General features: G+C 41.4%; 1 protein-coding gene across 1 annotated transcript in view; it reads left to right on the plus strand.

Moving 5' to 3' along the window:
• The window catches only part of LOC138613419 (MAM domain-containing glycosylphosphatidylinositol anchor protein 2-like), a 194,982-nt gene that overhangs the window by 76,451 nt on the left and 92,491 nt on the right, over positions 1 to 26,040 (plus strand). Inside the window, exons 4-6 of the mRNA XM_069687090.1 lie at positions 16,740 to 16,936; positions 21,051 to 21,183; positions 21,430 to 21,699. Of these exons, the coding sequence (XP_069543191.1) occupies positions 16,740 to 16,936; positions 21,051 to 21,183; positions 21,430 to 21,699 (600 nt within the window). The remainder of the gene's footprint in view (positions 1 to 16,739; positions 16,937 to 21,050; positions 21,184 to 21,429; positions 21,700 to 26,040) is intronic.

Below are 26,040 nucleotides of genomic sequence, written 5' to 3' on the forward strand. Positions count from 1 at the left end.
TACGACGAGATACGACAACACGATACGATACGACACAATACAACACGACACGACATGATACGACAACACGATACGATACGACACAATACAACACGATACGACACGACATGATACGATAAAACACGACACGATACGACATGATACAACGCGACACGATACGACATGATACGATACTAAACGACACGACACGATACGTCATGACATGACATGATACGATACGATACGTCATGATACGACACGATACATCATGATACGATACGACATGACATGATACGACACAATACAAGACGACACGATATGATGCGATACAACACGACACGATACGATACGATACGTCATGAGATGACAGGATACAATACGATACGTCATGATACAACACGACATGATACGATACAACACGATGCGACATAAATTGAAGCATCACGATATCTGATTAACTTCTTTTTCAGCCAGTTAATTTCTCTTCATGTTACCCTTATTCATGTCATAAGCGCCACAGTGTGAGTGTGGTGAGTCAAAAATCGCACAATATTCGGCGCCAGTCCATCGATAAATGTATTGCTCGAGTCAGGACGACAATGTATTTCCCTATCCATATTTTCTCCCACCCCTGCAGTTATATTAAAAATTACTTTTTTGTTGTCTTCTCTCTGTGAGGATTAGATCTCTTAAGTGTCCTCAGTTTTTGACTAATTCATCATTCTTCGCCCCCTCATTATCCACTTTATTTTTTATTCCAAGCTGCAAAGTAAAAAAAACTGTATCTTTGAAAATGGAAGACCTCTTTGGCCTTAATGTGTTGCCAAACATCCAATTATCAGTCACAGAGGAAAGGAAAACTTAGTTGAGCGGAAATTTTTGCACTAAATAAGATGCCCTTCAGCTCTTTGGCCTCTGTCTGTACTTTAGTGAGCAATACTCTGGCAGTTATGGGCCCCCCTTCTCTCGTCTGCTCTCCTGCCTCTGTCTTCTTCCTGCCCCTTGGTGTGTGGGCCACATCCTTGTATCTGTTTATTTGGACTGACACGGGCAGAGGTTGTGGAATTGAAGCTTGTTTGGAAAGCATGTGGAAGGCCTTAGCGGAGCAGCGGAGCAGAGGCTGAACGCGTCTGAGCAGCTGACAGTCGAAGCCTTGTTCCCTCCGTGCACCATTTCACCTCAGCTGCGGTAAAGAGCCAGGAACAGACGTGGAAATGGAGCCAGATAACACCCGGAGACGGACCTGAGGATGATCACAGAGCGTGGAGCTTCAATAAGCTTCAGCATCTGGCAGTTTGAGGTCTTTCGGGCTTTTTAGGGCAAACTGACTAAGTTCTAATTGTACTATCAAATGAGCAAAGTTGGATTAATTGTGCTATCCGCGAAATGCGTTTATTTGAGGTTTTTAAAATAATCCCGGAAGCAAATTTCAAATGTTTTAGAAGTTTAGGAGGTGAGACAGTTAAGAAGATAAGACATTTTAAAATTCAAATTAATCCAAATAAAATAAGAAGTTGAAGAAGATAGATAGATAGACAGATAGAGAGCAGATTTATTCATGCAAACAAAATAAAGTCCTTTGACAATTTCCCTTCTTTTCCAATTAACTTCTATCATATTAACTAGGGCTGGCGATATGGTTAAAAAAATGTCAATTTCAGGTATGCAAATACGCCAACACGTCATTGCGCTGATACATCTTTGATATCATGATATGACACTTTCTTATCACGTAAAAAAAAGATACCGGTATAATCTGAACGATATGATACGGCACAGCCCTTATACATTTATAGGTAGGTAGATAAATAGGAAGGTGAGTCGGTCCGTCCTCATGTAAATGCAGCAGCAAAGAGAAGGTGGTGAAAACATGTAGAAATAAGACAATAATAAGCAGATATGTTTCAACATTAGCATTTTGTTATCTTGATGTCCTTGCATCTGGCCTTGTAGCACAGTATGTGTGTACTTCATTAGCCCGCACTGTTGTGTTGCACACAGAAGCAAAAGCACATCAGTCCTCCGGAGCAATGTTACAGCCGTCCCCTGGGGCTGAGTTTAATTGATGGGCCTCTGCAGTACGTGCTATTTTTAGTGGTTTGCAGCTACGGTTTTTAATTAGCATTAAAACTGCTGTTTTGGAGCTGGACCTCCCAACAACAACACCTTGAATTATGTTCGCTGTCTCTTTCTGATGTATCTTGCATGTTTGTTTTTTGTTCATATCACTGTTTTTATGTAGGGAATGAAGAAGAAGTCGCAGTGGCAGATACAATGAGGTGCACCGTCACTGCAAAGAGAAGATCTCTACATAACCAGACGCTTTCTTTACATCAAGAGGCTTAAAACCTGAGTGATCTCTCTGCAGTCTGCTCCTTGGTTTTTCTTTTGAGACCATTTATTTGCTTTTGCTTCCTGGAATCAAGGGCCTTGTTTTCAATTTTCAAGATAAACACTAGAGATCGTCTTCATATGTGCACTTTTATTAGATCAAGGACTGCTTTCCGGAAAAGAAACCTTCTTCATAAATCTCGCTGCAGACTGTTTGACTCTGTTTCAGTGAAATAAAATCAAGGAAGGATGTAGGCAGAGACAGACAGTAAAAGTTTCCTGTGAGCTGCAGACGAATAGAGGAAGGGATAATTAACCGTAATAAGTGACCTCTGCAGCCCACAGGAGCTGATATTAGCTTTATAGTCAGCTCAAAGCTAACGTATTTACAAAGCTCAGAAGTCCATCTAAGCACATTTTATACCTGCTGACACAGTTGTGTTTGTGGGCCGTTGGGTCTGTGGGGAAGATTCCTCTGCAAAGTTAATAAAGAACCTTCTCCAACTCCTACCCGGATCGATTGAAGCTTAAGACGCTCACTTGTTTTTCCTACAGGGGAGCCTTTTCAGTGTTTTCATTTAATTTCGGCTGCATTAATTTTGCTGCAGCACCTAATGTTTCATTGAGTGACTGATCGGGGAGGGCTTAGGAGTTCTGCAGGGGCAGCTTATTGAAGGATCAGGGTTCATTGACCATAGCCGGCACAATATATAACAAAGATTTGGTGAGACGAAGACTGGGGGAAAATGGTTGCTGACCAAAAAACAAAACAAACTCAAGAGTTCAGGGATATGAAATATGTCTAGATACTAAGTGTTGTAATCAGTAGTTTTTAAATATACACTATAGATAGAAATTATAATAATTGGAGCTGAAATAGTAGTTGATTTAATATTGTCAACCAAAACAGCATTACCGTAAGATCTGGAATATAGGATGCAGTCTGTTTTTTGGGGCGTCTCAGAGGGAAAAAAGGTTTTCCACAGCTATTTATTCTTGAAAACGTGTACACAAGTCATTTCAACTGCAACACATTCAAAATAAACACAAATTATAGCCGACCATCTAATTTAACCATTTGGAGTTTGCAATCCTGCTAGCTATCGGTGCCGTAGTTGAACTCAGCTTACAGTAATGTTGATTGTTGTGATCAATGACTGCATATAAAGATGGATGATGTGAATTGAATTGAAGCCATAATTATAGTTTGACTCATGTCCCATCTGTTAACATGGAGGAGGCGGGCTTTATGACCTATACTGCAGCCAGTCAGCAGGGGGCGATAGAGAGGTTTTGGCTTTTAAGGAGCTCTCTTGTTGTCCATCTTTTTATACAGTCTATGGTTCTGAGGATGGCGGCTGCACTGGCGATCATGACTGCGCATGTCTGTAACAAAGCTTTAGCTACATTATAGCGCCATTGCTTGGGTAAAATACTGCAACGCAAAAAGCTCTCTGCATTTCATACTGGTATATTGGTCGCACTGGTATATAGGACGAAGCCCACTTTTTAGATGAAAAAAAGTATTAAAAGTGCATCTTATACAACGAATTTTGCTGTAATAAACCTTTTTTAGAGCTGATTTACCTCTTAATCACTACCTCCAGCATCATAAATGTGAGGATTAGTCGATTTTTTGTGTTATTTTATTTAAATTAATGTGTGTGATGGACAAAACAGGCAATTTAAGGACGCCACCCAGGCCTCTGTGAACCTGCGATGGACATTTGCCTCAATTTCCTAACATTTTATCAACAATATTTATAATTTATTCAACTCATTCCATTTAAATAGTAATAATAATAAAGACTGAAAGCACTCATTAGTTGCAACCCTAATAATATTCTCCTGAAAGAATCCCCCACAATTCCACTTCCCGCTCCTAAACAATACAATCTTTAAGACAATTATTGGCGCCCAAATATACAGGTTGTCAAATTCACCTCGAGAGAGTGAAACAGAATGATTTCACCTGATGGAAAAATGGAAAAACAAATTGCTGTGCCTTAAACCTGCTCGGCCCAGGTCAGGTTGTGATAAAGGACCACTTTAAAATAGTCTGAAGGAGCCTGGCAAAATGGAATGAATTGTAAACTAGAAATGATGTGCGCAGCAGAAGAAAAAAAAGCAACATACAGTCAAGTTTCCCTGAATTCAGAGGAAAGAAAAAGCGCTGTTTGTCCGTATGCTAATGTTAGGCTGATGATATTACTGTTGTCTGCGTAGTCGACCGGTGCCAGGTTGTGCCAGGCTGTGTGTAAGAATCAGGTGGTGCATTCATAGTGAGAAACAGCCCACTGGACTGTGGATATCTATTTCCTGAAGCTTCACACATCTTCACTCTTGGCTGATATTTCTCACTACGTTCCTTCAAAAGGAGGATTAGAATAAGACAATAGTCTGCTTTCTGTGTGTTATCTCTAGAAGGACTTACACATCCCTTCCTCTACACCGCTGCTGCACAAGCCTGTGAATTTAAATGAGGATACTGTGTGTTCGTGTGTGTTTGTCGACAGAGTGCAAGCTTTAAACTCACTTTTTGGCAACAGCAGCGTTCATCTACATCTGAGACGTGTGAATGTGTGTGTCCATTTCTTTGTGTGCTCATGCGTGCGGGAGGGAAGCAAAAATAGAGGTTGCCCATTGGGTTCAAGCACATGCTTATGCACGAACACACTCCAACGGTGAGGTCCTGACTCACACACACATGTCAAAGGCTTAACTTGTCTTGGCATACGCCTCCTCACTGCAGCAGCGAGCACTGTGAGGCCGACTCGGAGAAGTGTGTCTGCTTCATGTTTGCCTTCAGTCGATGGAGTTCATGAAGGAGCTCAGAGACCAAACAGCAGCTGATGGTGTTTGTTTAGCGGCCATGCTGGCTTTTCTGTTATCCAGTCGGTCAGTTTAACGGGTGCTTCCTATCTCATCAGATGTCCAAATCATGCTGCCCCGCCGCAAGGTGCCTGGGTAAATGTGTGCGCAGAGCAGGAGAAAGCCAAGCCTTCTGGAGAAAACATTGACTCGCAGAAACTTGGAACATGCTGATAAGAATTGAGTTTAGACTGAGGCTTATGCAGTTCCTATTAACTCCAGAATCCCTTCATTACTGGTGTTGGCACTGTGCTTGCATTTATATCCCCGGGAGAGGGAAGTATGTGGGATGGTGCTCTCAAGGGAGCCTATTTGTTAATAGGTTCAGTTGGATGAAGCAGGTGCTGGAGGCAGGTTCAATAAGGTGAATTATGAGTCAGATCGAAGGACGATATAATCATTAGCTTGTGAACCATCTTCTAGTCATGTAATACTTAAACAGTTTTATGGATAAAAGAACAGATGGTCCATCTGATGGTTCATCCTTTATATCTGCTTATTCCAGTAGTTATGAAACAACTGGTCCTTGATTTAAGAGGAAGGCTTAATTCACAACCATTGCAGTTATATCCAGTTTAGCTCGCTAACTATTTAAGCTAATATGAATCACCTGGCTTGCTTCAAAACATCTCTTACTGTTTACTGTTTTTAACTAGCAGCAACAGCATGCCCCAGGCAAAAGTCAGAATATTCACGATTAATAATCCACGAAGAAAAATGTCCCAGTATGTCCGCTAAGAAAGACCAGAGTGTTAGCTTATATGCTTTTTGTATGTTCAAACTGTGTTTTGTTGCTTCAAATGTTGCAAGAGAAAACGTTTTACAGTGAAGACTATCTGTATGTTCTCCCCTTTATTTAACTTGAAGTTAAGTCTCATTACTCCTTTTTAGTAGAGATATATTAGGGTAATGCTATTTGTTAACGTTGCTGGGGTTGCTGCAGTATGACGAGCTAACGCTGGCAAAACCTGTGATAGCATCCCTACTGCTGGGAAATACCGTCCTCTCGATGTGCTAGTTGTGAACAAGGCTAATTTTTAACACAACCTGTAACTCCACAAACCAGTGTAGTTAGCTAATGTGGTGTTCATTGGCTAAGAAAGCATTTAAAACTGCAGGTAGTAAGACAGTTAGCAAGACGCACTAACATTTTTCAGGAAACAAAAACACAGTTTATTTCATACCTCAGACTTCTGATGCTAGTGGTATGAAATAAACCGTGTTGGTTTCCTTAAAAAACTGTCAGCGCGTCTTGCTAACTAGCTGCTACCTGCAGTTTTAAAAGGTTACTAGGCCTAGGAATTCATCATTAGCGAACAATTGGTTTGTGGGGTCATAGGTTGTGTTAAAAAAAATAGTATTTCCTAGCAGTGGGGATGCTATCAGAGGTTTTGCTAACGTTAGCTCTTAATATTGCAGAAACCCAAGCAACTTGAACACAGATTATGCTAACATATCTGTCTGAAAGGCTTTTTAGGCCAAGGAACTTATCATAAGCTAACTACATTGGTTTGGTTTATGTCATAACTCATACTTTTGCGCTTCCGTTTTACTATACACCTGTTGAAAGCTAGATAGATTTGCAGTCTATAGTTACTTATACAAAGTCATTAATGGATCGTTTATCTAACATGGATGTTTTCGGGCTGAGGAATAAACTTGGGGTGAATAAAAAGTACAAGAAAATGTGTGTAATATAAATCATCTTTCTTTTTATCATCCTGCTCTCAGAATTCACACAATGAAAAACCTCTCATAACACCTGCATCATCAATTTAAGGACTAAAAACAGCCTCCTGTGCCAGAAATGGCTGAGGAACGCCATCTTGTTATCTGAGAAAATGTGATCGTATGATATGAGGTGATGTATTATACAATCTTCTGAAAAGATCCCGTAATGTATGTAGACAAAGATATATGTGCAGCTCCTCTTAAGTGCTTTTGGATGTAAATGACCTGCTGTGATGAATGGTGTGATACAGCCGCTGTGAGTTATCCGAGCCTTGTTTGAATCAGGACAGAATGAATCAGCACATTATGTGTACATTATGTAAATGTTTGCTGGTTTGCTTAATGGAGGTAAAGCCAGTTCACGACTGCCCATTACTCTTTCAAGGACTTGCTCCTGCGAGGGGCTCTTAATCAGAGTAGAGGAGTCGACCTCATCTATTGCCTTTGTTTTTCTCCCCATCAGGAGCTTAAGACATACTACAGAGCGCTGGTGTTGATTATCTTGTGCATAATTTCATTCTTATCAGCTTTTTGTTTTTCATCATTTTCTCTCAGGGGGAGAAAAAAGCCACAGATTATTTACAGACACTTATTATTTGTCTTTTTTGCCAGAATTTTTGGACAACATGCCAATTACAAGATCTGACAATAGAGAATGAATCGTGAAGAATAATGATGGTATTGATCTGGAGCTCTGCTCATTTATAAAAGAGAAGCTCATCAAGCTAAAAAGTATTTAATGACTGCCTGTGAGTGATGCGATGTTGTCTGTAGTGGTCTCATGAGGATAGCAGGCTTGAAATGTTCTAAGGCCAACATTGTTTAAACAAATATCACGCCGAGCTTTGTGTAAGTGGTTGTACCAAAGAAGACCAAGGAGACGAGAGATGAAGTAGTTGTTTACTGATGCTGTTTGAGGGTGATATTCAATGATGAAAAAAGAGAGAGAATGAAACATGAAACAAATTACATAAAGTGCACATTACTCCTTAAAAATGATGTAGTTTCAGTTAAAATAGGGCGTGTAAACCAATCTCAAATAAGCTATTTTTTAAAAAAGGCTCAAGGGCAGGATTATTTAACAACAAAGGACGTCTTTGTTTGTTCCCACCTGCAGGTACAGGATGAGGTCACTGCTGGAGATTCGCTGTTTGCCAGGTCGTTTCAAGGCCAGGTTAACGGTGTCCTTTAAAGTATAGACACTAGACACTCACATTCCCTTTTACTGCTATTCGTGTCTTATACTTGTGAGAATCTAAAAAGTATTTTTCAAATAGTCTCAATCAAATTTGGTTTAAAGTGGTAAAGTTAAAAGTAGGTAAGTTTAAACTCTGACTAATTACGCGATTAATTCTGCAAACCAATCATGAGTGGTTGTACAGCACCTATTTGGCTACATTGTGTGAGCATCATTCGTGAGTGATTATTGATGGCTGCCATCATTGAATGCCAATTGTCACATCAGCTTCCTGACTGAGAGTTAACATACTGTAAGCAAACATTAAGGTAAAGAAACGATCCATAACCAATTGTCAGTTCACAAATTCAAGTTAAAGGGATCTGTTAAAGATTTTCAACCTCAGTCCTATCATGCTATTATGGGGAGCTAATGTCATTATGGTAGGAAAATAATGCAATTTGGCTCTGTGCCTTTGGAGGACGCTATCCGCTTCTCCAATGGGCCCTGGAAAGGGCCCTGGGCCCTCCTCTTATCTGGCGGAGGCCAGGAAGCTTGCTAAACTACACTTCCTCTATCTAGGACGCCTGCCTCTGATGTCATGTCTCGTTCAAAATCGTCAGGTTTGAAATGTAGACTGCAGACCTGAAGATTTTTTATACGATGCACCGGTATATTCTCATTGTATTTCTGATTCTGTACCGCTCTGAGCCTTGCCTGCAGCGAAAACGGTAGTATTTCACTCAAGCGTCTCTCTCGTGTTGTAATAATATTAAGCCATGGCCATAAAAGCCATCACTTAACATAGCATTCATAGCTTGAGAACAAATAGGGCATCTCAGCTAGTGTTGCATGTGTATGCTCACTGCTAACTAGGATATGGATCACAAAGCATTTTATAACTCACCATCCAGTAAACAATTTAAATGAACAAAGCTGCACTATGCTAACTGTAACATGCAACTGTTTTTTCTATTTACCGTTTCCTCTAGTTATGAACATTTGTTTTTATTTTTTAACATGCAGCATGTGACTGTCAACTGTGATATCATCTATGCATTTTTTTATTTTAAGTAATTTTCTTGAGGCTTTAAAAACATGCAGTGTGCACACGTACATCCAACATTACGTTAGTTGTCAAACATCAGCCACGTTGAGTCAGGCCTGTCGTCAAGACAAGGCATCTCAGTAATGGCTGATAAATCTTCCTATTTTGAACATAGCAGCAACAGGTGGACTGTTCTTGTTCTGTTTGTGATCCTTTGTCTGGACCAAACAAAGCAGAAGGTCATTAGGCCGAATCCTGAAAAAGAACTCCATCATGTCACTGGTGCTTTGCCTCACACTCTAATGGTGGCTTTAGACGCTGTTGTTTAGATCAGCGGTCTGCGGCCTGTGTTTGTTTTCTAGGGAGATGAATTAGAGAGAAGATGGGCTGAGGCAGACGCCGCTGTCTAAGGGAGAGGATGAAGAGGAGATTTATTACTCCTCACCCGCTAAAACACACACACACACACACACACACACAAACAAGAACACACACGCATGCATAGAGACAAACTGGGCCTCATTATTTCCTCATCTCCATCACTGGAAGGAAGTGAGAGGTTGCAGGCTCTGCTGTGAGGCTGCTGACGTCTGCCCCTCCATTTATCACACACATTGCCCATGTGTGCACACACACTCACACGCACACACGTTGGTGTTACACACACGCCCACAGACACCCAGTGTTCCTCCAAACACAGCCTAATTGGAAAAGCGCTGTCACTGAGGAAGATGGAGGTGCAGCAGTCCTAAGTAGGCTTCCTGAACGCAGCTCCAGCTCTTACAGCAAACGTTTAAGCAGCCCGGTTATCGTGCGGGATGACTCCATCTGGTTAGAGGGAAACATCACCCACTCTTTAAGCTTTATCTTCTATTTGCATAGTTTTGACTTTGGGGGGAAACGGAGCAATCAAAAGTCCATATTTAAGCTCAAGAGATTTGTTTATAGCACAAATGAAATGCAAGTTTAGATCAGCATGCTGCATATTATCTGTTTTGTTTTGTGCACATTAGCAGCCAGTGACTCGAGGGGGCGAGTCCACTTTACAACACATTAGAGTATCCTCTTGCAATGCTAACAAGACTATTGTCCCCTACATCCTTTTAGGCGACTCTGCTACCTCCAATGTAGCATTATGTGTCGTTCACAGTCGCTCCATTGACTCCATTCTGCATTGCTACTTTAATTTGCAGTAATTACACTTAACCAGGCCTGATGACTGTGGCCTCAGAGAGGGAGTTAGTTACCATTACCTTAATGCTCAATGCATACCCTGTAATGGCTTTAAAAAGAGAGAGGGTGGGTGGGGGAGATTATATAGAACAGGAGAGAGCAAAAAAGGTTTCACCCCATCCTCTAGAAGAAATTTAAGTTAACACAAGAGTGTGGAGACGCTTAATGAATAATTCAGGACTTGTTTCACAGTACCAAAGAGGCATGCCAAACAGCAGCCATGGCAGGGATGGTGCCCTTTACAAACCGTAACCCAACTTGTCCAAATCCCCCCCCCTCGCTGTGTTCCTGGCAGAGACAGAAGAGCAGCCTTTATAAAACCGCCCCTCTCAAAGGTCTGCCCCTTTACAGTGTATTAAAACAGTTGATTCAACCCCTGGCAACCAACCCACTGATTACATTTCACTTCCAAACTTCAGATATTGAAGCCTGGATGGGGAGTCACGTAATGAATTGTACCCAAGACGCACACTCACATTTACAAAGCCACCTAACCTAATAAAGTCTGTGATGTTTTATTATTGTGCCATAATGATGTGGATATATTCATTACTGCTCGACTGATGCAACCAAAACAAAAACATTGATTTATTTTTCAGTGTTCTCTGTATTTTATTTAGAAATGGCCCATGCCGGTGACATTCAGTTCATTGCAGAAGTAGCTAATTGGGTGTTTTTTTTGCACTTCTTTTAATCTCCCTTTCACTGCTTTTGCTTTGAGCACAACATTTTTAATCATTGTTATTTAAAAAACATGGTTTGAGTGCCTTAAATGCATGTTACAGTAGAAAACAGGATTGACCTCTGTGACCACATGCTGTAAAAGCCAAGTTAAATACCAAAAATATCTATTAATCAATACATTTGTAAAAAACAAACAAACACAAAGATGACTCATAAGCCCTTGTTACATTGATATTCCACAACAGCACCGAAACGAAGCTCCACCATAACGTCGCCCAAAAGAATCTCCTCTGTAGGAAGTTAAACTAGCTCATTCACAAGCATGAATCAGCCACAGGCACAGACTGTTTTGCTTTGATAACTTGGTGTTAGACCTCTCACTCCTCTCCAGCACCACCCTTTCATCCAAATATGGTCACTTCCTGGCTCCAGAAAACCAACATGGCGGCGGCCATATCCCAAACTTAAGGCTTAATTTGCGCAGTCAAGAAACCAATGGGTGATGTTGAATAAATAGTTCAACAGATAGCGCAAGCTTTACACACCCACAAGGAGCTGTTCCACCTTGCCAGAATGGCGCCCTTACGCCTCTGTTACTAACTCCGGTGCTGGCTCACCCTCGCCCCACCATTCAGCCTCATGTGTTCATATTAAAGGTGAGAACTAACAGAAGCGTAACAATCCTCCCGTGAAATGGCAGTGTAAAAGGGGCTTTAATCTCAGCCAAATAGCTATCATTATTAGAATATTATTTTTGAGGTAAAGATGAGAAGAACATTTGTTAAGAATAACAGAACCTGGTCATAGTGTGTAATGCATGAGGACCTTTGAATAAAGATTCAAGGATAGACCATTTTTCACTACCTTAGACATAGTTAACTCAATAAATAAAGTACAACTTTTGGTCAAGGTGACTAATTATACTGATTTAAAAAGCATATTATGTGTAGTCAAAGGTTTGGTTTAGAGGGATATACCTAAAGTAAAAAATGATGCATTTAGATTAAAGTAGTAAACATTTTAATAATACCCATACATATGTGAGGTATGTTATTTATTAACATTTGATATCTAACAGGACCATGTTTTATATTAGCATTTAATCTATTGTACCAAAGTTAGCTTAAAATTTAAGATAACTTTCATCTGGAGTGTTTTCGCAGATTAAAGTCACTAATACTGACTTGCACTGATTTATTATAAAACAGCATCATTGTGTTTGAAAGTGTCTCTGTCTGTACGGTGGATATGACGCTATAGCAAGCGGATTGTTAGCTTAGCTTAGCACAAAGACTGAAAGCAGAGGGAAATTGCTAGCCTGGCTCAGTCCAAGGGTAACCAAGTCAGCCTAGAATCACTGCTAAAGCTCAATTATTAACATGTTCTATGTCTGTTGTTTAATCTGTAGGAAAACACGTTTTAAAAAAATGCCTGTGTGGGACTATTTCTTGGTTGGGAGCAATGACTTCCTCGAGTCTTGTCGAGACTGTGAGGTTGTCGTGCAAACAGGGGAGGCTCCAGCAAATCACAGCCTCTTCCCCTTGACAAGAACATTATTATTTTCATTTTGTGGCGAGCTGCACCTAGCTGTCGCATTGTATGATGTGTCCTGTCACTGTTTATGTGTTCGTCATCATGGAGGTCTGTGTTCCACATTCAGATATCACACGGCGACTGAATGAGCCTCTCCCTGGATTCCCTCCTCTCCTCCCTTTCATCCCCACAGACGCTCTCTGTGCAGCACATGAAGCTGCTCATATCTCACGTCTCAGAGAATGATATTCAGTTTGCTGTGATATCTCTGTTACACAGGCGCCACCATCAGAGTGGACTCATTGCAGGAATAGATGCATCATTCCCTCACCCAGCCTCCGAACACATCCATCCGCCGCCTCAATCACACTTTAGTGTGAAGCAACAGCTGACGCCGGATAGATGCAGCCGGCTGGAGCTGGTTATTGTGGAGTGTAGACGTGAGATAGAGGTCACTGTTGCCAAAGGGGGTGTGAGATGGAGGGAAAGGAAATGTTCTGCTAGTAAATTACATGTTGGATTCACATATTCCATCAGAGGCCTGTTATATATCACAGAGATGGCTTATTAACCTTCTGACCCACAAAAATGAAATGCATTAAAGCACCCCATACAGCACTAACCTTCTATATCATGCTTTATGTCTGCTGTCTTATATGAAATTCTGTATTTACACATAGTACACTCATGTTGGGCAGTGTTTTTATTCTTTTTCGATGCATTATGCATCAGCAAGGAAATACCTCAGACGCTGAATCACGTGTGAAATCCCCCCAGCCCAATACCGACACATGCATCTGGGGCTTTTATTTTGAAAATGATACCAGTGAACTCCACGATTCGCAAAAGCATGTGCCTTTGACAAATATTGAATATGTTCAGGTCATGTTTTAAAAGCTAGAAAATGAATTCACCTTGTATTCTTTCCCATTTATATGGTGGTGGCTCTTCCCTTTTTTTGGGGTAGTTGCTTTTAAACTTCCAAAAAAAGACACTTGAAGATGAGGTCCTTCGCAGGGCAGGCCGCCTGGTAATAACTCCTCTAATCGCTTGTGCCTTCTGCTCATATTTCTACCAAAAAATTCCTCCACAAAGAGAGCAAGTCACCCTTATTTGGAACAAGTGCCGGAGACGGCTGCTGTACAGAACCGTCACCTCATTAACCCTGCATCTGGATAGCAGCGAATTAGAAGCTTTTACATGCTCTTGACCCTCCTCTTGTCTCTGTTTCTCCCTGACCATGCCCTCCTCTCTCCTCCCCTGCTGTCTCTTGCTGTCCCCTGGCGCAAAATAAAAGCAAATTGCTTATCTCTGACATAACAGGGCCTTTTTTACTCATCAAAGACACTGCATTAATGTCATTCAGGTCAGCTGCTCCCGCTGGTAATCAAGCTGGGAGAGTGATTAGGCGAAATTAATCGCAGGCCTCTTTCGCTCGTGGCTGACAGCCTGGGAGCCCGATAGGTGTTCTCTTCCCAGGTGACTTCGGCAGATCAGGCGGAGAGAGTGAACGACATCAAAGCCAAGGAGGAATAGAGAAAACTCGCTTTAGATTATCACCCGAGAGACGGCAAAAAAAAAGGCATGTGCAGGTCCGTACAAGGATTTTACTTTCTGCGTGTGTGTGCTCGTGGGTGGAGCGAGGTAATGTGTGCGAGATTTGGTGCAGGTGTCTGCTTTTTTTTTAGGGTGGGGGCGTTGGGGGACATGAAAGGAAGGAGCTGAGGTTTGATGTGATAATGAAGCACCTTCTTTAATCTTCATCGTCTCTTTTATCCAAACCACTCACTTGTGCCTATTTGTCCAACAAATGTTTTGGTAGGCCTTTAAAGTAGAAATGTGGAATATCAACATATTCAGAGATTAAAGCGATGGTTGATAAACTGGAAGCTATATTTTTTTTTCTCTGACTCACACACGCACTGCATCCGTGTGTCATTCCGCCCCGCCCCCGTGTCTTAATATCAGAGAAAGCCAGAGCTTTGAGGCTTGTCATGCTTGGTGGGAGTGAGCAGGAGTGATGCTAAGGTTAGCGCGCTGGGGCGTTTAGCTGTACATGGGCCGATTTACCGGCCTGTGAACCCATAAACCTGCAATTACAAACCCTAACAACTCTGGCGCAGGCGGCCTGTACACCGCAGTTTTCCTCTGGGCTCGGGGATTTAAGCTTCACAATCAGTCAAGCATGACTTCTGAAGCTAATTGCACCAGAATGACACACACACATGCACACACGCACAACATCCTTACGGGAGAAAAGACTGATGGTGGAGGTGGAATTTTGTTTGAAATTCATCAAATTTTAATCCAGTGCGTACATTTCCATATTTCCATATTTATCTCTTTGAGCTCTTAGCATCCACTTCCTCTCTGCATATCATTTGGGCCCTATTAATAGCCCAAACTGCTCCGTACCTAATACACAAACATGCAGAAACACGCGCTTGTCACCACGAGAAAAAAAAAAAGACAAGCCCCTATCAGGTCCGACGTTCGGAGACACATGTATCCCAAGGTAGATAGGGCTGTCAATGAATCACTCCATTCCTGCCACAGTTGCTAAATTGACTGTTAGAAGCAGGAAACAGATGAGGGGGGAGCTGGGGAGAGTCACAGATAAGATGTAGGATTCATACTCTCCCCCTCCTCTCTGTAATGAATCAGTGTATTTACTTAGAGCAATCTGCTCCTCTAAAATGGCCCCGCAATCGCTCTGTCTTCTCCCTAGCGTTGTCACCCCCTCCCCTGTTTATCCCCACCCTCCCCAAAGGTAATTGCTCTTACCTGAGACACTGTAATGGATCCTGGATGAAGTATTGACCGCTGCTAGATTTTGATTAAGGGGCTGTAGGGCAGAACATGTCTTTAATGAAACTGAGGAATCAGCATTCTCTGGCTGGCGCGGCGAGGCCTGGATTCTCTGCTCTGAGGCCCACGGGCGCCTTGATTAGGACCTGATCCTCAGCAAAGCCAGGGGTGGGCCGCAGCCAGAGAATTAAAAGGGATGAATTCATCCATTAATAATACCTGAGGCCTGTGTAGTTTTTCTCTGGAGGCTTTTAATCGTTAAACATTTGGGTATTCATTTACTGTAAGCTGCTTGTGCACTCTCACTAGCACATTCACACAGCGGCTCTCGCAATCACTCAATCATCCACCTTGTTGCGCACTCACTGATAAACTAACTTACTCAATCACTCCCCATTTCTGTGCAAAAGGTCAGCCTTTATCAGTTTGAATGTTAGCGTGAGGGATAACATGCATTAGCTCCCGTCATCCTCTTCCTTAAATTGCCTTTTTGCTCGTGCTAAAAACTGATTGCATCTCGTACGGAGATGAAAGAGAAACAGCTAGCTCCCCGCGTTCTTTGAGCGTGCAAATGGACATAATCTAAAAGGCGAGTATTAGCATGCTAAAAAGAAGACACCACAGCTATGATGAACACCATTTGCCAAGGCTTAATGTGATAGCCGGGTAAGATGATTAACTTTGAATCCATTTAATCAACCACAAGCGCGTTCTCAAATAACCAAACTGTCTCGCGTTGGGGTGAAAAACTTCTCTCAGATCTCTTTTGGGAATGTGGAGAAGAACAGATGTGTCAAATCACAGAGAGCTCCCGAAGTCAGAGCAGAGGCCGGCCAAACATTATTCTTTGAAGTGATGGACATCAAACATGTTTTTTTATTTTTTTGCGCAGTATTTGTCATCCTCGCCCATGTTTGAAGCTCTCACTGGAGTGCGACTTGGAAGGCATAGCAGCTCGTTCATTGACTGCGATGTGAATGTGCCCTTGGGCTGCATCCTATTGACTTAAGTAGTTCAAGTCGAGGGCTTCTCACCTCCTTTCACACATCGACCCTTGTGTGCACGCTGATAACGGACTCTCTTAATGAAAGGAGAATTCTGACCCTTTCACGTAGATCTTTAACAACAACAAAGACATAAAGGTTGAGTGTGTTCAATGATGTAAATATTATAAACCGGCTTTATTTAGCATTGCTAGCAGCTGTGCAAATATACATCCATGCATGAAATGTTGTCTGTGTCATCGACCCATCCGAGAAGTCTTCGACTGGTTCGTCAATTGAACAACTCATGGGAAAGTGTTTATTGACAGCCCCCTCCTCTCTGTTTTTGCTCCTCTCGCAGACCTTGATGACCCCATCGTGACGGTGCACCAGAGCATAGGAGAAGCTAAGGAGCAGTTCTACTACGAGAGGACTGTGTTTCTGCGCTGTGTGGCCAATTCCAACCCGCCCGTCCGCTACAGCTGGCATCGCGGGAGAGAGGTCCTGACGCAGGGCTCGGACAAGGGAGTGGAGATCTACGAGCCGTTTTTCACTCAGGTAAGACAGGGGCAAAGTGATGTAAGTGACAGTGTCGAATCAGAGAGAAAAACTGATGTAAAGAATAATATATTGTTTAATTGAGTACATAGCAGTCGGATAAGGAAATTTGGCAATCCTGGGTCTAATAACGGTTCTCTATGCTGGACTTGCACCATTTACCCTCCCAGTGTCGTTACAACAAAAGGATAAATTCACCATAAACAAACAATTTTCATCTGATATCACACTCAGGGTGGGAAGCTGAAATGCTGATGCTGTTGAAATGCTGGTTTCAAATCTTATAAACGTATAAATCAAATCTTATAAACCTAGGGAATCTGATAAAAGAATAACTTTTTACTGCCTCTCAGCTACCGTAAAATCCGGAACATAAGTCACATCCGTTTTTGGGGGTATCCCAGAGGGAAAAAGGTTTTCTACAGCTATGTATTAAGTTATTTCAACACTATTTCAATGTGTTACCATTTGAAACACATTCAAAAAACACTCAAATTGTAGACTCCCATCTGTTTTCACCATGTCAACTTTGTAATCCTGCTAGCTACCGGTGTGGTAGTTGAACTCAGCCTACGTTAATGTTGTGAGGGTGGTGGCTGCACTGGTGTCATGACAGCACATGTTCATGACGAAGCTTTTACTAGCGCCATCATCTAGGTAAAATACTGTAACACAATAAAATACCTCTCTGCATTTTATACTGGTATATTGGTCACACCGGTATACAGGACGCAGCCCACTTTTTAGATGAAAAGAAATGTATTAAAAGTGCATCTTTTACAAATTTTACGGTAATTAGAAACCGTAAAGATACCGGATAGTAAAAAAGACGGAGGGACATTTGCCGTGTTTCAGGGTAAAACAACATATTCGATAACTAATTAGCTAGCGTTAGACAACAGCTAACACTAACATTCGCTAGCATTTTCAAGCTAACGCTATTGTTTGATAGTGTTTTCAAGACACAATAGAAAAGGTGCAACTTTTTATCTAACGTTGATGTTAGCTAGCTAGCTGTTGTGTTAGCTTATAATTGGTTAAATAGTAACATTAGCTGTTGTGAACAAGCTGTAGGTATTTAATAGGTTATCGGTTGTTTTGAAATGAAATCGAGCTCTATGTCCCGCAGGATTTTCACTTTCCTTTATTCCGTAAGTAACTGATCATGCAAGACGAGATGAAATGATAAGGATAATGTCAGATTATCTACATTTATGTGATTATAGCAGCATTTAAGCTTCCCACCCTGAGCGTGACATCAGAGGAAAATGGCTGCAGTGGGAATATGGTGAATAAGCTACAGATTACAGGGTGTCAAACATCCATAAAGAACCTTTAAAGGCTTAGAAAAAGATGTGTTCATCAAGAGCTAAATTTGCTGAAGCTTTTTCAGACAGCTTGCTCTCATATTACAGTGCTCCCTCGCCATGGGAGGGTATTTGTACGACTAGGATGACTAATTTATGTTTTAAAAGATTGTGTTCGATAACTACTGGCTTATTATTAATTCCTGGGTGGCATATTTTATACATGAAGGTGTTCAACATTTTCTGTAGAGCTGTAAACACACACTACAAGTATGTTAATGACGCCCTTCATCAACCTCTTTTGACAATGAGTAAGAAGTGCAAAAACATGTTGTCACAACACGCACGCCTCCTGCATTTTCACAACAGGGATGACTAAGCCACAGCTGCTAATTAATGAATCAACACGCATCCTGTTCGAAAGGTGACATATTCCAACATTAAACACTCTAATAATAGGGTTTATTCTTTGCCTTTATGTATTAGAAGTTATAGTTAGATGGTGGGTTTTTTCGTCTCCTAACCGCACCCGAAACCCATCACTATCCCTGCCTCTTGCTGAGCTACGGGACAGTAAAAGTTGTACTCATTAACCCAATATCATTTCACTAACCCACTTTCACAAAGTTACGAATTGAGTGGATTTTCTTTACAATTTGAAAATTGAGAAGCTTTTGTTCTGAGAAGGGGATCTTGTGCTGTCAAGACAGAACTGATTGAGATTGTTCACGAGTGAGGGAATTGTAGTTTTTGAATTGGCTGAATGGCGGAGCGACTTGCATGTTGAAGTGGGCGAAGAGAGAATAAAAAAAAAAGGAAAAAAAATCATGCGAGAAAGGGGGAAAAAGAGGATTAAGAGAAAAAGAAACTGAAATTGATGTTTCGCCAAATCGAAAAGTTGTTCAGGAACTAATGGAGCGTGTAAAGGAGGCTGAAAAAACTTGGCCTCATCTGACACTTTTCTTTTCTTTCCCATCCTTCGTTTCATACTTCCTCCCTTCCCTCGCTCCATCATCCCTCCCTCTATAAAAGCTTCAATTGGGTCTGAAAATTTGAGCGCAACCCAAACCCGGAGATTAGCTTTGTGCGAGTCCAGCCCCGAATAAATCCTGACTAAACTCCTAGTAATATCTTACACAAATGGCTAATAACATTATTTTCAACAATATGCTTGAACTTGCCTGAAAAATACCCCAGACAATCGGGTTACAAATTCATAACCGGCCCAAATGGAGCCTTCGGGGTGAAGTTGGGTCCATTAGAGCGCAGCCAGACCTCCATTTTGGCCTGGCACACTTGTGAATTAAGTTTTTCTCTATACCTTCCTACTTCCACTATTTTGCCTTCCAGCTTCACTCCCTGGCCTCTTTTCCACTTAACCAAATGTTCCCATATTCCCACTGACACTGTAAAAATGCAGTGGTGGCATTTCAAACTAAAAAAACCCATAACGGTTTATTATTAAATGTGGCCAAGAGCTGTGCTTTTATTGTGAAACCTTGTGTTTTCTGCTGTCTGTTACTTTCTCCTCCACCTCTCTCTACATAATTTCCCCCACAAAGTGCCGACAAATAGCACAATTATCGCAGGTGTAACAGAGCCATTTCTCATCTCTCGTCAGATTCTCACCTCTTTAGAGAAGTCGATACGTTTTGATGTTTACGACGGGGTTTGATGTTTCCTTGTGGTGTGATATTCTTTTGGAAAAACCAGAGGAGGTATCCATTTAAAGCCCATTTAGCAACATACTGCTATTCGTGTCAATTTTGACACTTTACTATAGCACTTTTGTTCAGTTTTCTCACTCACACTGTGTCGTCAACAGTTTTTCTTTAAGTGTATCCAGCTGTTTGTACTTCTATGTTCCCAAAGTTAAGCGTTTAAGACACAAGAACAGAACAGGAGAAATACTTTTTCACCTGACAATACACCCCTTCAAAGTTTCTTTGCCCTTTACCAAGTACCATAAGTCCCATTCCCAAAGCTCTGGTGTACTTTAGTGCTCAATCTTTCCATCAATATAGCCATCAATCCCCCTGTCCAATTCAGTTTAATGTGTTTGTCCTTTCCATTCCTCTCTCTGCCCCTTGCATTTTCCGAATAGATTTTCCCTTCCAATCTGCCCCCCCTGCTGCGAGTAAAGCTTGCACTCTGAACACCACCGTCTTTATGTCTTAAAGTAGAGGAGGTGACTGAGAAAAAAATTATGTTGAGTGTGAGGTCCGTGGCTAATGTAATACAATTAAGTCATCCGTAAGCGTCTTTGGATATGAAAGGGTTCGATAGTCGTGTTGTGTGGACTGCCGCAGCGCGTGGCTCACTCACGTTTTAATCTGCTGCCTCCCCCTTCAAACCCAACACCCCAATTTTTGAGTCAGTCACATCAAAGGGTCATATTTTCATGCTAGCCTTCTGGGCGGGGCTCACGGTTTGACAGGCGCGGCTGGAATCCAACATACATTCACAGTGAGATAGCCGTGTCTGTGGAGGGACCCCCCACTGAGCCATCCATATTTTTTGAAGCTGAGGGCCATTGAATGGAAAGTAATCCACATGTTCAGGATTAAACAAGCTGACACACCAGATACCAGCATATTTTTGTAAGCTTTTTACTGTAATATTTTCTACCTTTGCTTTTTGCCTTCATTAAAACAGCATCCATATTCATGTTCTTGACCTTTCGCTGGAGCTGTTTGGCCTTTGTCATCCTCCTCCCCAGTACCTAGGTTTTTGCATTTCTTTTACTTGATTATGCTGATGTTTTTGCACACATTTGCATACCAGTGTTGGTTTGGTCTGAGCTGCAGGGGGAAACGAAGATTTTGAAGCTGAAGAACCTGCGTCCTCAAGACTACGCCAACTACAGCTGCATCGCCTCTGTCAGGAACGTGTGTGGGATCCCTGACCGCAGTGTTATCTTCAGACTCACTAATAAGACAGGTACACTTTGACTCTTATGCATGTTTTATAAGCAAAGTAAAACCAAAATCGCTGTTTTCAGAGACTTTTATTTTATTCCAAGTAGATTGCAATATGTTAGCAGTAAAATATAGGTGTCTTAATAAATTGAAGACGGGCATGGAAAAAGACAGATGATGTGGTGCGCAGTCTTTCAACTGTCATAACTGCCAAAGTTGTTCATCCCCTGCCAATCTCTCAAAGAGTCCACACTGTCTTCCTCCGCAGCCTCCCCGTCCATCAAGCTGCTGGTGGAGGATCCCATCGTGGTGAATCCAGGCCAGACCGTGTCGTTGGTGTGCATCACCACAGGTGGAGAGCCGCCACCAATTCTCACCTGGGTCAGCAGTAACGACAGCCTGCCGCAAAGGAGCGTGGTGAAGGGGGGCACGCTCACACTGCCAGCTATCAGCTCGGATGAGGCGGGGGTCTACAGCTGCGTGGCCAGCAACAATGTGGGGAACCCAGCTAAGAAGTCGACCACCATCGTGGTGCGAGGTGAGAACTCGAGACTGCATGAGCTGATGGCATCGAGCTCCAAAGCATTCAGTATTACATTAATACAGAAGACATTATGAACTAAATAATTATATGAATATATAGAGTAAAATGAAGCTGATAAAAGAATTAAAAAGTTTTATTTTAGAAATAATTTTATAATGTCACTTTATGTTGAGCAACCGTGGGCTAACTAGCTTGCTCCTGTTAGCTACAACAACAGGAGAGGAAGACTCGTGTTTTTTTGGTTCTACATGGATGTTCTCTGAGAACATTTATAAAATTAAATTATGTTAAGGTAACCCTAAATTTACCACCAAGCCATCAATGCTAACATTAGCTTTACACTTTGATACTAAGTAATAATGTTAGCTCAAAAGACAACCAAGCTTGTTGGCTGCTAGTTTGGTAGCATGTGCAGCTATGTTAAGCTAAATTATAGCTGGTTACTATATTAGTACACTGTGTTTATGTACAGCAGCCGACGCTCGTAACTTGATGGCGCTAGCAGGCTAAGTAAGGAATAACAACTTAGCCAGCCACCGCTGCTAACTTGACTCTACAGACTAATGCTCAGTAAAAATGTTAGTTCAGAAGACAACCAAGCTGTTAGCTGCTAGTTTGGTAGCATGTGCAGCCATGGTCAGCTAAATAAAAGCAGACATTGGTACACTGTTTATGTACAGCAGCCAACGCTCGTAACTTGATTCAAAATCACTCTGACATTGACTATGCACTAGCTAACAGGTGCTAGCAGGCTAAGTAAGGATTAAACAACTTAGCCAGCCAACGCTGCTAACTTGACTCTACAGTCTAATGCTCAGTAAAATTGTTAGTTCAGAAGACTACCAAGCTGTTAGCTGCTAGTTTGGTAGCATGTGCAGCCATGTTCAGCTAAATAATAGCAGACATTGGTACACTGTTTATGTACAGCAGCTGATGCTCATTACTTGATTCAAAATAACTTTGATATTGACGTTGCGCTTGCTAACTTGTACTAGCGAAGTAGAGGATAATATACAGCTAGCAGGTGGACAGAAACCCTGGCAGGGTGAAGCAGGAATGTGACACAAAGCGGAGTGTTCTGTTTGGTGGTGACTTGTGTTGGTCTTCTTCAATCTTCAGACTTTTTATGTGTGTAATCGCTGTATTTTAATAATGCAATGCTGTCTAAAGTTTTTCTTTTTAATAGAGTGTTATATTTAATTAATTCTCAAACTTGCTGAATGTCCTTAAGATATGCTGTTTGGCCTCACAGACAGAGCATCACTTTTATCACTGCTCCAGCTTCTTCAAGGCAGTCAAGGGCAATGCTGGAGGCTAATGAGTGCGAAACCATTAGTTAAAACACCTTGATTCAAAGAGTGTTTAACACCAATTTAATGATAGCAGCAGGGCGAGGGCCACTGCTGCTTGTTTGGTCATTACCAAGGAAATTATGTTTTCCAAGCTGCTCTTCACCTGAGCAGCAGAGGAGGCAGGAGAGGATCTGACCTCACTGTAGCTCATTGAAGAAATAAATCTTATCAAAGGGCTACATTTGCAGTTCTGTATCAGTACACGGTGGGTGAAGTGCATGTATCACCCGGCACAGGTTTTGTACAGTAAAATGCCAAAAAGAAAAATTTAAAGGTTAATACTTAAGACAGGAAATTTCACCATCTGCACAGAAAAGCTGTTTTGATATAAGACCTTCACAGATGCCACATGATGCACAAGCAAATCGACTTTCATACTCCTGAATCGACTGCTATTACTAATCAGGGATTAAGGGTGGTGTGTGATTAGGCTTTCATCTGTGACATAACAGACGATCCGAGTGCCCTGAATGCTAAACTGCAGGAACCTCCTGCAGGTGAATAGAAAGGCACATTAATTAGTTGAAGCTTTACAAACAAACAGCATTCATGTGATGATCCAAATGTGCATTTAAACTTCCCAGAGAACAACATGCACACACTCAAATGGGACACATTTAAATCCGAGTTTAGCATATTGGCTCAGAAAGTTTTCTCCTTTCATCTCAGAGATTATGCCACAGCTCCATCATCAGGTCGCCTGCTTGGGAGCATTTATTTATGCAGCCATATTTTTCAGAGGGATGAAAATCACATCATCAACAAATCATTTCTGATACCCCCCCCCCCACGACAGATAAACCCCCTTCTCTGTGTTGTGAAAGTGCCCATATATTTGAGGACTTATGAATTGAGAGGCTTACATCAAAGAGAAGGTGTCAGCTGTCCCACGGCAGCGAATAAGTCAGAGCACACTCACAGCAGGCGATCGCTGCAATAAATATCACGCTCACATTGAGGTGTCAGACATCCTGGGCTGACAATGCTTCTCAAATGGGATCCTGGTAAAATATCTTCAAATAAATTCTGCCGCTCCCTTAAATATATATGACGTTTGAATACACACACACACTGATGTGTCACATGTCAGGATGTAGAGCATTACTGGTTAAAAGTTAAACAGGACTATATGTATTATTCTGTTTGACTTAACCTCATGCAGGAAACATAGTCATTGATTTTTTAGGCAGTTCAGGGCCTTAAGAAAAAGACAAAGATTCAGGTCAATGGCAAGCTGCTAATATATAACCCCCATAATTCCAGATACCAAGACGTATTGCACAGCTGTGTTAAATACTTAAATCTGATTGGTTAATCACAGCATTCCAAGGTCTGTTATTTCTCGATAACAGACCATAATCTTATCAATCTGCCGAAAGAAGCCCAGTAATTTGCCAAAAACAGTGGAGCGAAAGCATAAAGGTTAAAAGACACAAAAAAGCCTACCACAGAGAGATCTACAAAACTGAGGCCGGCACATGAAGTAAACATTAAATAGAAAACAGTACGGGAAAATGCGGTGTTTAAAGACGGTGAATGTGGAAGAATCTGTCGACAGACTCTGACAGTGACGAGACAGTAAACTTCCATCAGGTTCTGCGCTGATTCCTGCGATCCCGTTCACCGTGTCACACTTCACCATCAGTGGAAATGTTTCCATTAAATGTGAGGAAATAGGCTACAGCTAGCTTAGCTCATTTTAATGTGAGTGAAACCAACTAGGTTAGCTAATTTTAATGTGAGTAAAAACAGCTAGCTTAGCTCATTATAATGTGTGTTTTATATTAGCTTGGTTAGCTCATTTTTATGTGAGTAAAAACAGCTAGCTTAGCTCATTGTAATGAGAGTAATATTAGCTCGGTTAGCTCATTTTAATGTGAGTAAAAACAGCTAGCTTAGCTCATTATAATGTCAGTAATATTAGCTTGGTTAGCTCATTTTTAGAAGGCTACAGACTCAACCATTACTATGCAGCTCTCACTGTGAGCATAATGGACTATTTTTAAATGGAAAACAAATACAATAATTTATGAATAAAATAATTTCTAAGTAAGAAGCTTTGAAATAAGTGGGATAATGTATCGTGAGTAGGTTGTTATGGCCGAGGAATCCCTTAAGGGTGACACGCTTCACGTCGGGGTCCTTCTCACCTTGTCGGGGTTCCATGCCATGATAACAACCTGCTCATTATATCCTTTACTTATAAAACATATGTTCCTCACTTCATTATATAATAGCTACTTTAAAAAAAACATATTCAAGGATACATAAGTTTGTGCATGATGGAGTCATCACATCCTTCATGCCAAATACGAACAATAATGAACATTATTGAAAGATGAATATTGATCAGTAGCCTGAAGCCTAAGAACCATCACAAAAGGCCATCAGACCGGGTTGAGAGACAAGAAAGTCTGGCCATATCTGGCCTGAAAAACAACATAACAAATAAATCTCTACAGTCAATAACAAAATGACAAGATGACATAATGAATCAATAAGTGGCTGAGCAAATTAAGGATCAATAAATCAGGAAATAAATTGGATAGTTCTCTTGAGACTGACAAACAATGACTCCTGTCAGTGTGGATGTGGCATCTATACTTAAAGACAGTCTCTTATATCAGAAAGAGCGCTGTAAATGACATCCAATCAACACAAAAACTCCTCTCCAGTCTGTCACTTAGTGCAACATATTTAAATGACATGTCAAATAGCTTAGAGGTTGAAGGATAGTGATTATTGTTGTAAGACTAACTGAAATGACATCACTATTTGATGTGGAGTCCAAATGAACATTACAGAACCACGATGCAAAGCAAAAGCAGTACAGTTTTTCATAACTCTGGGACTGACTGATAAACTATGAAAAACATTCAGTGCGTTATCGCACAACTCACCGTGACAACCGCATCACTCCCTGAGTCTGATGAGCTGTCACTAACGCTAAGGCAATTTAGGGATAAACATGCACCAGATGATG

This window comes from Semicossyphus pulcher, unplaced genomic scaffold, assembly GCF_022749685.1.
Source record: "Semicossyphus pulcher isolate SPU_LCO1_2020_fin unplaced genomic scaffold, fSemPul1.0.p SCAF_11, whole genome shotgun sequence".
Classification (NCBI taxonomy): domain Eukaryota; kingdom Metazoa; phylum Chordata; class Actinopteri; order Labriformes; family Labridae; genus Semicossyphus; species Semicossyphus pulcher.